At 40.2% G+C, this 14,095-nt stretch overlaps 1 protein-coding gene across 4 annotated transcripts in view; it reads right to left on the bottom strand.

The window, feature by feature from the left end:
* Positions 1-6,277: 6,277 nt before the first annotated feature.
* Positions 6,278-14,095, bottom strand: part of gigyf2 (GRB10 interacting GYF protein 2) — a 261,643-nt gene continuing 253,825 nt past the window's right edge. For all 4 annotated transcript variants that reach the window (XM_072474612.1, XM_072474615.1, XM_072474614.1 and 1 more), the window contains 2 exons: positions 12,364-12,511; positions 6,278-9,814 (listed from right to left, as the gene is read on the bottom strand). In XM_072474612.1, the coding sequence (XP_072330713.1) occupies positions 9,747-9,814; positions 12,364-12,511 (216 nt within the window). In that variant the 3' untranslated portion in view covers positions 6,278-9,746. The remainder of the gene's footprint in view (positions 9,815-12,363; positions 12,512-14,095) is intronic.

The raw sequence follows: 14,095 nt of genomic DNA, 5'->3' as shown, positions 1-14,095 counted from the left end.
CGTTACACTGTACTCTCTGCACAATTGTTGTCTTTGCAGGAACCAGTCCAAGTTACTCCCAATTTCCAAAGACTCACTTCTCCTTGTTTTGTTGCATTGTAATGTCCAGTGTTGGTTGCAAGTTGTAACCTCAGTTATATGAGAATCCGCAAACTGTTTTTTAGTAGCAATCCATTGACTTCTTCTCCCAACTGAACCAAATTGAATTTCCAGTATCTTCAAATCTCCACGTCTCGCTTCTTCGATTGGAGCATGAGCAAATAGAAAAAAAAATCTTTGCTGTTCATCTCGGTTTTTCCTGTCTCTTTCTCTGGGACTTTCACTTTCTGTCCAGGTCTGGCAGCAGTAACAGGAGCTTCTTTTTCCTTTGTCTCCAGGTGTTAAAAATTGGCACATTGCCTTCGATTGGATCTGACCTGGGCCCCTGACCCATTGCAACCAGATCATATGGGTTTATTGCCAGTCAGAAATAATTAGTAGGTGATCACAACCCCCTCTCCACTACTCACTTTATGTTGAATTAAAAGATAGTTTAAACATAACTATCTAATAAACCTTCTCATTTGTAACATTATTAAAACCAACTGTGATGGAATATTTTGTATTCTCACAAGATTATGAATCAAACTTTAATTCCGAGACAATGTTTGTTTTTCAACAATTTAATTGTTGAGTTTTGATATGACCATAGCAACTTACAAATATAGTCTAAATTAAACGAAAATCTTTCATCCACTGCCACTGCTGTAAATCTTAGCTCTCAATGTTCTAGTCTACAGTTTAGTGCACACATTGCCATAGAGCTGTTAATGTTTGTTTGTTTTAACGGCTAAACACTAGGACTGATGTAACAGTACAGTGGGGTGTTCTAAATGTTTTCTGCAGAGTTCTGACATACGAACGTCAAAACAGAGTGTGGTTGTATCCATGTTAAGATGTTTAAACTAAGTCAAAACTGACTAGCTCATATCTTTACTGAAATTTTATGTAATTAAGGAATAAATAATTCAGAAAAGATCTGGAAGGTCGCCTCCAAGCCACCCTACATCCTGACTTGGAAATATATCACCGTTCCTTGACTGTCACTGGATCAGAATCCTGGAACTCCCTCCCTAGCAGCACTGTGGGTGTACCTATACCTCATGGACTGCAGTGGTTCATGAAGGCCACTCACCACAACCTTCTCAAGGGCAATAAATGTTGGCCTAGCAAGTGATCTCACATCCCATGAATGAATAACAAAAAAAAACTTTCTTTGTGTCAACATATATGGTGAATAGCCAATGTTCTCGTACAAATTCTTGGAGGCAATTGTCATAGTGAAGATGGAAAGCCAATATAAAAATCCCATTTATTGTTACTCTCCAACTCTGACCTCCCAACCAATTATCAATGAACATCATTGGGCAGCACGGTAGCATTGTGGATAGCGCAATTGCTTCACAGCTCCATGGTCCCATGTTCGATTCCGGCTTGGGTCATTGTCTGTGCGGAGTCTGCACGTCCCCCCCCCCCGTGTCTGCGTGGGTTTCCTCCGGGTGCTCCGGTTTCCTCCCACAGTCCAAAGATGTGCGGGTTAGGTGAATTGGCCAATGATAAATTGCCCTTAATGTCCAAATTGCCCTTGGTGTTGGGTGGAGGTGTTGAGTTTGGGTATGGTGTTCTTTCCAAGAGCCGGTGAAGACTCAAAAAAGGCCGAATGGCCTCCTTCTACACTGTAAATTCAATGATAATCTATGATTAATCTAGGACAAAGGTTCGGCACAACATTGTGGGCCGAAGGGCCTGTTCTGTGCTGTATTTTCTATGTTCTATGTTTATCACACAGTTACCTCCAATTGTGTGTACAAACCTCTGCTAACAATCGCATGAAAAATTAGACTGTTAAATATGCAGTTGGAAGAATGGTGTCAGGAGTCTCACGTTTATCACACATTTGAGACACAAGGTGACTTTCTAGGAGCAATAAGTTTTACAAAAACGGTTTGTACAATAACAAATGAGGTGTGTGTGAATTTAAAATAACTTATTTAGACTAATTGGCTCAAGTGGTGGAATGAAAGAGCATATTGAAAAGGAATTAGTAAACATAATGAAGAAACAAAGCTGCCTCAAATATTAAAGCTCAGGAGATGCAAACAATAATCATAATAATCTTTATTATTGCCACAAGAAGGCTTACATTAACACTGCAATGAAGTTACTGTGAAAGTCCCCTAGTCACTACACTCCAGCGCCTGTTCGGGTACACGGAGGGAGAATTCAGAATGACCAATTCACCTAATAGCACGACTTTCAGGACTTGTGGGCGGAAACTGAAGCGCCTGGAGGAAACCCACACAGACACAGGGAGAACATGCAGACTTCGCACAGTGACCCAAGCAGGAATCGAACCTGGGACCCTGGTGCTGTGAAGCAACAGTGCTAACCACTGTGCCGCCCAAAATTCCGATTAATTATCCGGTCACAATCGCTGGAAGCAAGATTTGAACCTGATCGGGGAAACCCCATCGGATTTCAAATCCAACACCTTAACCAATCGACCATTGTAGCTATACATAGCAAGAGAGGTTAAGCAAAAGGATTGAAAAAGTTTGCGGGGGGAAAATTTAAGAAAAATATGAATAGATTAGGTTCTAATATTCAAATACAGATTTGCAAAACAGCAATTTTATTTTTTGAATGGAGGGGTATGATGGAACATTGACAAAAACATGGTCTCAATTGGGTCAAATGAAAGTTAATACTCACAGGTTTGAAATTTCTAAGATATGGAAAAATGGAAATAAGAGGTTAATTTTTAAAAAAACATTAATTCTCGAGATGAGTGTATTCCTGGCAGGCCAATATTTGTTGTCCATTCTTCACTGTCCTTGAGACGTAGGTGGTGTCACCTTCTTAAACCACTGAAGTCCTGGTGTAGGTACACCCACAATGCTGTTAGGGAGTTCCCACAAGTGAAGGAACAGTCAGGGTGGTGTTTGTGGCTTGAGGCAACCTTGCAGGTGATGCTGTTCCCTTGACCGGCTGTCCTTGAATTCCAGCTGGTAAAGGTTGCAGGTTTGGGAGGTGCTGTCAAAGGGGCCTTAGTGAGTTGTTGCAATGCAACTTGTATATGGCATACACTGTAGTCATTGTGCTTTTGTGATGAAGTGAGTGAACGTTTCAGAAGGTAAGTGGGGTGTTGATCATGGGCTGTTTTGTCCTGCACTATGTTGCGTTTCTTGGGCAGTTGGAATTGCACTAATCCAGGCAAATGGAGAGTATACCATCACACTCCTGATTTGTGCCCTTTGATGGCGGACGGTTTTGGTGATTTAGGGGGCGGTGACTTAGGGGGCAGGATGCTCACCGCATAATTCATAGCCTCTGATCTGCTCTTGTAACCACAATATTTATATGGCTAGTTCAATTTCTTGTCAATGGTAACCCCTAGAAGGTTGGAGAGATATTCAGCAGTTAATGTTGTTGTGTGTCAAGGGGAGATGGTCCTTGCCTGGCACTTGTGTGGTGCAAATGTTACTTGCCACTTCAGCCAATTTATTTATTAATCCAATTAATTAAGGATCTGAACACAGTCATATAACTTAGAGTCGTTGCTCTGTGTAAAAGTTGAGTTCATAATAGGGGACCTGATAATATAATGTGGAAGAAATTTGGAATGAGATTTAGTTGGAATTTAAAATGGCCCAGGGATCTCCTCCCGTTCTCTAAATGACTACAACTCTAAAAGAGGTGGTAGTGTTTCTATACTGGAACTTTACCTGCTCAAAGAGTTTAAATGAATGCACTCAAAATAGTTTATCCAATCTGTATGATACATGCTCAACAGGGAACCATGCCATGCTAAATTTGGTTGTGGGTAATGAGGATACATCAAAACTGGACAAACACTTGGAAAAGTGACAATAACCCAAGTTTTGTTACATTGAAAATAAATTAACTGATTTTACACAGAACAGGTAACTGCTCTGACCACCTCAGAAATTGCCCTGAGGATCATCATTAGCATGCTCTGGTGCTGGAGCGTGCAGCTGTACAATTGCTAAGTTTGAGGTATGCCTGCTTCAGGAATATAGCCAGGATGTTGTCAGAAGCCATTGTCTTTGCTGTAAACAATGCACTCAGCTATTTCTTGATATCATATGGAACATGTCAAATTGTCTGAACACTGGCATCTGTGATGCAGAGGATCATTGGAGGAAGCCAAGATGGATTATCTACTGGACACTTTTGTCTGGATAGATGAGAAAGCTCCAGTCTTGTACTGGATAATGTATGCAAAAGACAAGTGAATTTCCATGGCAGCAATTCATTTCCAATGCCATGGTTCAGGGGACAAAGCAGATCCTCAGCTCACTCCTTTCTACACTCCTAGGCATCCAAAACTTTGGACTGCATCAAGAGCAATCCTTCACTAACATTTGAAATTCACGAGTGAATTAAAGCATTATTTTTTAAAAACACAATTGCAACATGGTCAGAGCCAAGGGAAATTAACCTAATCTTTCAACACTGAAATTGCTTATGTATTGGGAATGTGGAGAAAAGAATTGCATTTATATGGCACCGGTAATGTAGAAAACAATTTTGAGTGCTTAAAAGTAGCAAACAGGAAACCAAAGATACATATAGAGCCAGAGTGCAGTTTCATGAAAAGTCAGAAATACTCCACATAATCCTGCATTATATTTGAGCAGATTGATTTGTGACTGAATAATGGACTTCCAATTCTTCCACTCCTTTCTGGTGGATTCGAACTTCATTACCTAATTCTGAATTGCATGTGCTTTTTCTAGTGTTTCCACAACACGTATTAATCGAATTCTGAGATGTCAGACGGCTGACAGCAGAGTTGATTGGAAAAAAAATAGTGAAGACTAAACTAATTGCTCCAGGATGGCAGTGAGAATGTACCCAATGACTTATTAAAAACTATTCAAATGGGATAATTCTTCAACACCCCACTGAAAACTGGTTAGGATGTGTCCTAGTGTAATTCAACGTGGGTCAAGACAAAGTATACAGTAGCACAGAGAGCAAGCACCTGTTGATCTGAGCCAAACCTTAACCAGTGCATTGCAACTGTTGGAAGCACTGGAAAATAATGTGGCAACAACTGAAACAGTTTTGACTGCTCACTCAATGTAATAATTCCAAGGGAGTATTCCAAGGAAGACTGAAGGTTACTCCTCTGAAGTCAAAGCCTTGAAATCAACAAACTAATTAAATGCTGTAAACTGTTGCAGGGCTATGGGCCGTGTGCAGTAAGATGGGGTTAGAAAGGGCACCTGGGGGTCTTGGGTTGGCATGGACAAGATGGGCCAAATGTCCCTCTGCTGCATCTTTCTATAGTTCAACATTCTACAGCTGTAACTGGAGTGAATCATCCAGCTACTTATACCTCGCAGGCATTGTAATTTCCTTTCATGCGTATGACCATTGGGACATCCTCCAAGGGAATTCAATTTATTCACTCATGCGTGATAAGGATTAGTCCTGCACTTGGTGTAGATTGCTGCCATAAAAACTGATTTATGCATGAGGATATAGAGACAAAGACAAGACTTAAATATTCTCAACCCCAGGCAAAACTTCACTCTTCAATTAGTCTGCAATCTGAATTCAAATCTTTGGTTCCTGTGACCGAATGAGATGTGCTGAATGCAACTGGATACATTGAATGAACCACATTATTCGACGAGCTTTAGAAGAGCTAATCAATATTTTTGCCACAACATAAGCTTTTCCTGGGTTGTTTCTCAATTATTTCAGAGTGCCCGGTTTCATGTAGCGTTGGTCCAAGTGTGTATAGCACCTTGGTGAAGTGCACTTGCCGGTCTTCCACTCTGCACCTTGGTGCTAAAACAGAAACCTCATGACAATGATTTAAGGTCTTCTTTCAAAGTTTTCGGAAACCAGAATTCAAGAAATAAATGTGACTGCTCCAACTAGCACTTAGGTGGTGCCTCTGCTAAAGGTGTGACGAATCAGTTCAACTCTATAGAAATTCCTAGATACCAGAAGGACCATTTAAGGAGACAAGAAAGTTTAGGTGAAACATTTACCTAGTCAGGAGGGAGCTAACCTATATCAAACTACTTACCAGCAGCTGTTCCAAAGAGCAGAAATTTAGCAATGGTTTACTAATCTAGCAATTGTAGGATAATCAAAGGAAGTAGGAGAAAATTGTTTACAACACAGCACAAGATAGCAACACCACCAATGAACAAGAAACATCAAGTGATAGGATGGCAAATTAAAGAGTAACATGGTGTACTTAGAATTATTTATTTTTCTTGCAACTTATTTACATTTTAAGGAAAATACCAATCTACGATTGTAAATTCACTATTTGTGAACTAAAAACCCAAGAACCAGGGAAATAAAGATCTCTTCAGACTCCTTTATATACAGTTTGGCTTGAGGAAATGAGTGATCTTCGCCAATATGGTACAAACTAGTTTTCACACTGGTGAGATTGTTTGAAAGGCTGATCTTTTATCACACCCGCTCCTCCAAATTGCACAGTAGCTGTACAAGAAACTCAATCCCAACCAGTATTCCTGGTTCAAGGTGATCACAACTATGTACAGCTCATAATTTACTGTACATATCTGAAAAACAAGTCTGCGTTCTTTGAGACAGTATACCTTTGGCTTAACTTATACCACAAATTTGTGAAAAATCAAATCACTCTTAAAATGATTGTTTGTGAGGGACTATTTCAAACCAGTTTGCAGTCTTATGGTAGTTAAACCCGGATTTTAAAAAAATGATTGAAACTTCTGTAAAGAATAAAAATGAACCAAAATAACTAAAATAGCCACTGATTTGGAACAAAATAAAAAAGTCAGACCAATGAGTCTGGTAATATTCACTGCTGTTGCAAGGTGAAATGTGTTATCAGATTGGTTATATTCATTTGTTTATAAAGAACTGCTTGGATTGGAATCGTATTTACACTTTGCCTTTCATACTGGAATGTAACGAAGCACCAAACACAGCAAATTGCTTTTGGAAATGCAATGACCTGTGTAGAACTGGCATTTGGTATTAAATGTTACTTTTCAGTGTGAAATTCTATGCAACGGAAAGAACTGGAGAGTTTGATTCATTAAATTTCAGAGATGGATCAGATTTACTTTTATCAGAAGGTGATGGTAAAGTAACCTTCAATATCTTGCAGTCATGGCACTAACAACCTTTCAACAATGTACTTGGTTAAAGCCGTAATAGTTTGGGAATAATAGCATGTACACATTCAACTATAACTACACATTTCACTTGCTAAAAGGTGAACAACAAATTGGAAATAAAACAGGTAGGGGTTGCAGTCATCCTTTCCTAGCCATCGTGCAAGTCTGTTACAAATAACACATGACAAGTTCACTTCATAAATAAATTCCAGTAACTTTTTTTAAAGAAACAATGGTTCAGAGTAACTAATTTCCAAAGTGGCTCTCCTTTTCTCCAGTAAATATTCCTCTCTGTCCTGGGTACATTATCTGTTTATACTTGACCTCCTTCAGGATTAGCTTTCTGTGCAGTGAGAAATATGCATGTTTTAATATACCCCCACCAATAATCCAAGAGAATGCTTCACTATGACATTATTGTATCCTCAGATTGAGGACTCATATCTGAAAATGAGCTTTGAATGAGGGGGATCAGGATACATCTTGTTCAACTGTTAATGCAAAAATTCCTTTGCATGATCTCAGTTGTATTGAACCAACAGTGCAAAAAAAATCATTTAAAAATAAATACTTGGATACTGCAGCTGCCAGACTGTGGTGTGCAGATGGATGCCAGTAATGTAGATATCACAAGAGAATAGTTTCAAAACCTGCATACAAATTTTATTGTACAGAATATTTTTCAATGTTTTCAGATTTAAATTTTTAAATAAATCATGCATTTAAGGAGATGAATCAGGATGCAGCGCAAAGACAATTAGTGAGCACTCCAATATGGCGAAACAACAGGGACCCTTCACTCCAGTGGGACATTCTAAACATCATCTCAACACAAAAGTGAAGGGTTCCTGTTACAGTCACTTTATTAACAGGCTAAATAAACGACTGTAATCATCAAGGTGACACGAACAGATACAGAAAACAGTTAAGGACCAACTGGGGCATTTGCAGAGATTTTAATTATGCTTCCTTCACCCCATCAGCTGCAAACATTTGCATCTGCCTGGGACAAGTAAGTATTCATAAAGTGTACAGGTGCATAAAGATAGCAAAGGACAACAGGAAGTGTCATGAGGTGGAGTTCTAACGTGTAGTGCCAGAGTGGTGGAAACTAAACTTGTGCCCGTAAGTCCATCTCTCAACTTAACCAGCACTTAAGTTGCCAATTTTATCCATGCCCCTATGGGGCAGTCAGGGAAGGAGTGCTGTATGTTGTCTTTAAAAATAAAAATCCAAATTAATTCATTTGAAGAGAATTGGAAAACCATTCAAAACACTGGCTTTAGAAAAGTGACATGAAGAAAGCAGTGACAATAAGTAGGGTCCACTGCATTTTCTTTAATTCAGAATGTACTCTAGAGACATGTTCTGTGTATATAACTCTTCTCAGTCTAATATTTAGCATTATGTTTTTACAGAATCTTATTTTTAAAAAAAAGTGATTCAAAACATGTTTCTCAGAAACTAAAAGAGTCCTTCAGTCACCAAAGGGTCAATTACCCGAGTTCCCTTTCAAAGGGAATCTTCTGTACACCTAAATACAGTAAGCTGCAAATTCAATGTTGCACTATAAGTGGCGGCACACAGTAGCTGCAGCATTTTTTCCATAGCCATCTTTACGTTGTAAAACATACTTTGATTAGGCCAAGATGCTGTAAAAGATTTGATTTTGAGCAATTTTAAAATACAACCGGAGAAGTGGGTACAGCCCTTTTAAGAGAGAAAGCTCCTTTTTGGGCATTGGCCTGCACATGCATGTTTAACAGTTTTGTAAACTAAAATTTCATAAATGTCCATAGTTACACATTGCAGCCTTCATGCAGCAACTGTATAATAAAGAATACCTTGATTTCTGGACTCCCAGAAATTTTTCAACCAACTTTTCCATTGTTTATAAATGCATATTTTGAGATGGCTAGTGTGTATTGAATATCGCAAATATATTAATTTCAAAAGACTGTACAAGGCCAAAAACATAGTCTACAATCTCTTTAAAATGGGCTAGACAGAATAGGTGGCATTCCTTACAGAAACAGAAGGGATATCCTTACAATATCCAAACCACCTTTAATACACTTCAGTACTAAAGCAAGCACTTCAACACAAGTGTATTATAGAATTAGCTTATAAGTACATTACTGACACAATTGTTCCGTAATGTTCAAAGAATGGATGTTAATGTGACCAACATTGAATAGACCAGTTAATCATGTATTCTGAATAAAATCCAATAATAAAGTGAAAAGGAAACAAGTGTTTCTAGAACACAGGTACTATGTTTAACTGCACCATTAATATTATACTGTGGAAAACGTGATTCTATACTTGAAAACGTGCAGTTTGGTGCAAAGGCCTTTGAAGTGACTGCTTTGTACTTGAAACATGATTGCAATGAAGGGGCCATGAGAAACAAGTGTGTTAAAGTACCAAAGACAGACATGAACTCAAGGTGATAGATTTTTTTTAATTAACTGATATTGGTTGGTGCATTCAGAATTCATGATTAACAACTTATTTTTTTTAAATAAATCAAGAGTTTGCTTGTGTTCAGTAGTCGTCAAGTGTCTCAATTTCTCCCATGTTCAGGCGCTCTGATGAAGCATTTACAGAAAAACCTGTGGGAGGTGGGAAAATATGGTAAGATTATTTATCTTGTAATTGTTAGCATCAAACTAGTAAATATATTTCTGGCACTTAAAACAATTTTTTAAAACTTGTCTTTCCACTGTGCAGAGCAGTCTGATGTCTGAATTGAACCCAAGCTACTCAATAATCATTCGCATGGCAATTTTAATAAAAAGGTGCTGAACATTATTCCAGGATAATTGGAGCCTATTCTATGTATTATCTACAGCTACAGTAAAATCACACGGTCATTTAAATTCTTCATCTGTAGTAAGAAAACAATATCAGGATTTTAAAAATACATCTGAGGCTGGTGACACCTTAATACAGCCTGTGATGCAGTGGTGTTCTGACGGCGTGGCCGGGTCCACGAGAGGTTGCTTGAATGCACATGGTGTTCCAGGGCAGAGGAACCCTGGAATGAGAGGCTGAAATCATGGGTGAATCCTTACTGAAGGCATCCGAAAGAAAGCATTGCTTGGGAGAAGATTCTAAACATGTTCTTCAAGTGGAGTTAGGAAACCCTCGTGAAAGCCAAAGGTTCAGTGAGACCAATTAGCTCACAGTGTAACAAGCATCGGGGGTTGGGGGTGGGGGGGGGGAGGGGGGGGGTTGTGGCAGGAAGAGAAGAGAAGGATTGATGAGAAATCCAAAGAATTAGTACTAGTTAGCATCTGTCATTTGGTTTCAGAGTGTGGGGTGTCCAACCACATTTCACCTATTGCTTTAAATGGATTGTGTACTTCAGAACTTTAAGAGTATAAGACAAATTGTTACTTGTGTAATCCATATAAATCTGCATATACCTGTAAAGGTATGGTTCGGGTGAAGGATTGGTGTATTATACTTAATATTTTCTTCTTTAATAAATATTTTATTCTTTTGTTCCAAGTTAATTAGCAGTCCTGTGACTCTGTTCATCCACTTCTCCAAACAAAAAAATAAAAGTTACAATATATTGAACCGGGGATCCACTCCGGGACCGGACTGTCCAGTAGTAACATCAGCTGGGATTGTAACAACATTCAATGACATGTCACTTTTCTTTGGATTAGTCAGGTATCTGGCAGATAGGAGGTCCCAGGCCAAGCTATCAAAACATTTAAGAGAGTTTGTCTGTCTAATGTGGACATCACACTCTCACCCGATAAGATTACTGTACATAATGCCTACCCAAGTTCACTGACAAAAGTATTGCTGAAGCTTAATCAGCTTAAACTGTCGAGTACAAGTGGAGATCTGGTGAGCTTCAATTGCTTGGTCAGAAATGACTACACTCCCTCTCAGGGCACTGGCTTGCAGGATCATCTGAAAGAGCAGAAATAACCCTCGCCCCTAGTACTAACTGTATTTTTTTCAGGTACCATTAGTAATTCAAGCAAGTGGTCTTATTTCTCATCAATGTTTCTGTGGAATATGGGCGATTCAGTATGTGCTGCATGTTAGTATAGTCTCTGCAATTATGAAAACCTGTGTAAAGGCTGAAGTTGATATCCAGATATCCATGAACAGATTTGTGCTTGTTGTAAGGGTGATGTTACTTAGCTCACTTTGTTAAGCTTTGGGCAAATTTTTTTAAACGCAGTTCAGGGGCGTAATTTTCCGAGCCCCGCGCCGGGCCGGAGAATCGCCGCAACAGCGCCACGCCGTCCCGACGCTGGCACGCGATTCTCCGGGGAACGGAGAATCGGCACCATTTGCACCGGCGCGTTTGGCGTGGTGCCGGTTGCAATTCCTCTGTCCCCGCCTGGGCCGCCAATTCTCCGGCCTTGATGGGCCGAGCGGAAACGGCAGAGTCCTGCGGGCGCCGCCCACACCTGGTCTCCTTCTCCAGGGGGGGGGGGGCTGCCTCCGATGGGATCTGGCCCGTGATCGGGGCTCACCGATCGGCGGGCCGGTCTCTCCAGCCTCGGCACTATTTTGTTACGCGGCCGGCCCCTGAACCCCCACGCCATGTTGCGTCGAGGCCGGCGCGTTGAAGAAGTCCCCCATGCATGTGCGGGTTGGCGGGGAAGGGAGGCTGGAGCGGCGTGGCTGGAGCGGCGTGAACTGCTCCAGCGTCGTTCCTGCCCTGTGGGGGCCAGAATCGGTAGTGCCCGCGCCCTTGTGAAACGCGGCGGCGCTCACGACGGCACGGACACACTGCCTCTATTTCGGAGAATCCCGCCCATGAACTTACAGATGTCATCACTTAAAATGCCCATGCATTCAGGATAAAGTTAGTTCATAAATTTAAGACAATTTTTGGCAGATCAGAATAATATAAGTTGCTTTACTGCAATTGTGTCCTGTTCCATACTCTGTACCTCTCATTTCATAATTGAAAATGGTGCAAAGAAGCAAACTGCAGTAACAGAGCTGCAGGTGACTCAAAATAAATAATACCGGCGAGCCACTATTGGTCTTCAGAGTAAAGATTCAGTGCAGTACTCTGCTCAGATCTAGATATCATGAAGCATTTGCAAACTAAATGGGTAGCATACCAGAATATTATCTATGAATTAAGTTTCTAATATGCCTGTGAAAACTACATACTAACCTAAAATGCTGGGATCAGCACGTATCATCTTCTGTTTTTTCTTCCTCTTCCCAGACTGGACAGATTCAAAGGTAGACTGTTGATTCCTGCTGTGATTTGATGGGTAGATGGATTGCAGACCCATTTGATTTACCGTCCATGCCGAATCCTAAAGCATACAAGCACGCCAACCTCACATTAGATATGAAGACTGATTTTAGACAGGAACTTAAGTTATTGATAGTTATCATCAATAACCCATTTGATTTCTTCCCCTTTTGAGGAGTGTAATTTGAATGTTTTGTACTTTTGTTTCCTATTTCAAAAAGTTTACTGATTTTTTTTTGTAAACCAACTTGCCCGTCCATTCTTTAGCTTTCCTTTCTGAAGAAATCAGCTAGTGGAAAATTACAGGATTAACAGTACTGAAAATAATGTTTTTCTAAAATCAACTACTGCCAAAATAAATCACATTCTGCTGACTGCAGTGCAAAGGGGGAACACGATACATTTGACAAAACTTTAACTCATGAAATTATGCTTGTAATTAGTGATATATGGCTAATTTTATAATCAAGCTATATTTTCTAGAGCAATAAAATCCAGAGAGAAGTTGTTGTCATGAAAATGTACTTTTAACTACCAACCTCAGCTAAAAGAAACAAAGAACAACTTGCATTTATATAGCAACTTTCACGACATTGACTGTAAAACATCGTGGGATGTCCTAATCAAGTATTTTTGAAGAAGTTACTTGCCAGGATATAGGAAACACAGCAGCTAATTTATACACCAAGTGATAATTTTGGGGAAACTGGGAGCCAAACAATGTTAGCAAGGACAGGGGTGGTGCTGAAAGGGTCTACAGATGATTATACAGCTATGAATAAACTGAAGTTTAGAGAAGATGAAGGATTGTAGGCAGGTCAAGATAGCAGTGTACTTACAGGGCTTGAAGGAAGGGGAGTGGTTAACTGGCAAATAGGCTGAGGTAGAGATAGAAGCACATGACATTACTGAAGTGGAAAAATGTTGCTTGATGGAGCTGACAAAGGTCCGTAAGCACAGGGCGAAGAGGAACTGGGCTAGGTGAGAGTTAGGACATGGGCATTAGTCTTGGATGACCTCAGGCTTACGGAGGGCACAATGTGGAAGACCTGCCAGGAGCATGTTGGAATTGTTCCGTTTAGAGATAACAAAGGCTTGAACGGGGGTCTTGGCAACAGATTTGCCGAGATGAGGATGAAGTCGGGTGATGTAACAGAGGTGGAACGAGGCAGTCTTAAGTGATGGCGTGAATGAGGTTAGATGCTAATCTCGGGGTTGAATGCATCACCAAGGTTGCGAATAGACTGGCTTAATATCAAGACTGTTGCCAGGATGCTGGGTAAAGACAGTGGTTAAGGAACAAAGTTTGGAGCAGGGGCCAAAAGCAATTGCTTCAGTCTTCCCAATATTTAATTAGAGAAAACTTCTGATCATCCAATGTAGGAATACAGATGGATGCTGATCCTTGGCCTGTAGCAGGTGTCACCAAGTGACAACATGTAACAAGAAAGAGCAGGAAAGCCAAGGTTAGCTACTTGGGTAATTCCAGAGATAAGAATGTGGGGTCAGGAAGAAGATACTCTGATTACAATCGGTTGGCAAAGAGTTCCACAATGTTGGACAAAGAAGGAGAGGTATTGGAGGAAAATGATGTGATCAAACTTTCGTGCCCACTTTTCACAATACACATTAATGATCTGGAACA

The sequence above is a fragment of the Scyliorhinus torazame genome, chromosome 14 (genome assembly GCF_047496885.1).
Source record: "Scyliorhinus torazame isolate Kashiwa2021f chromosome 14, sScyTor2.1, whole genome shotgun sequence".
Taxonomy (NCBI): domain Eukaryota; kingdom Metazoa; phylum Chordata; class Chondrichthyes; order Carcharhiniformes; family Scyliorhinidae; genus Scyliorhinus; species Scyliorhinus torazame.
This window is presented reverse-complemented; position numbering and strand designations above follow the sequence as displayed.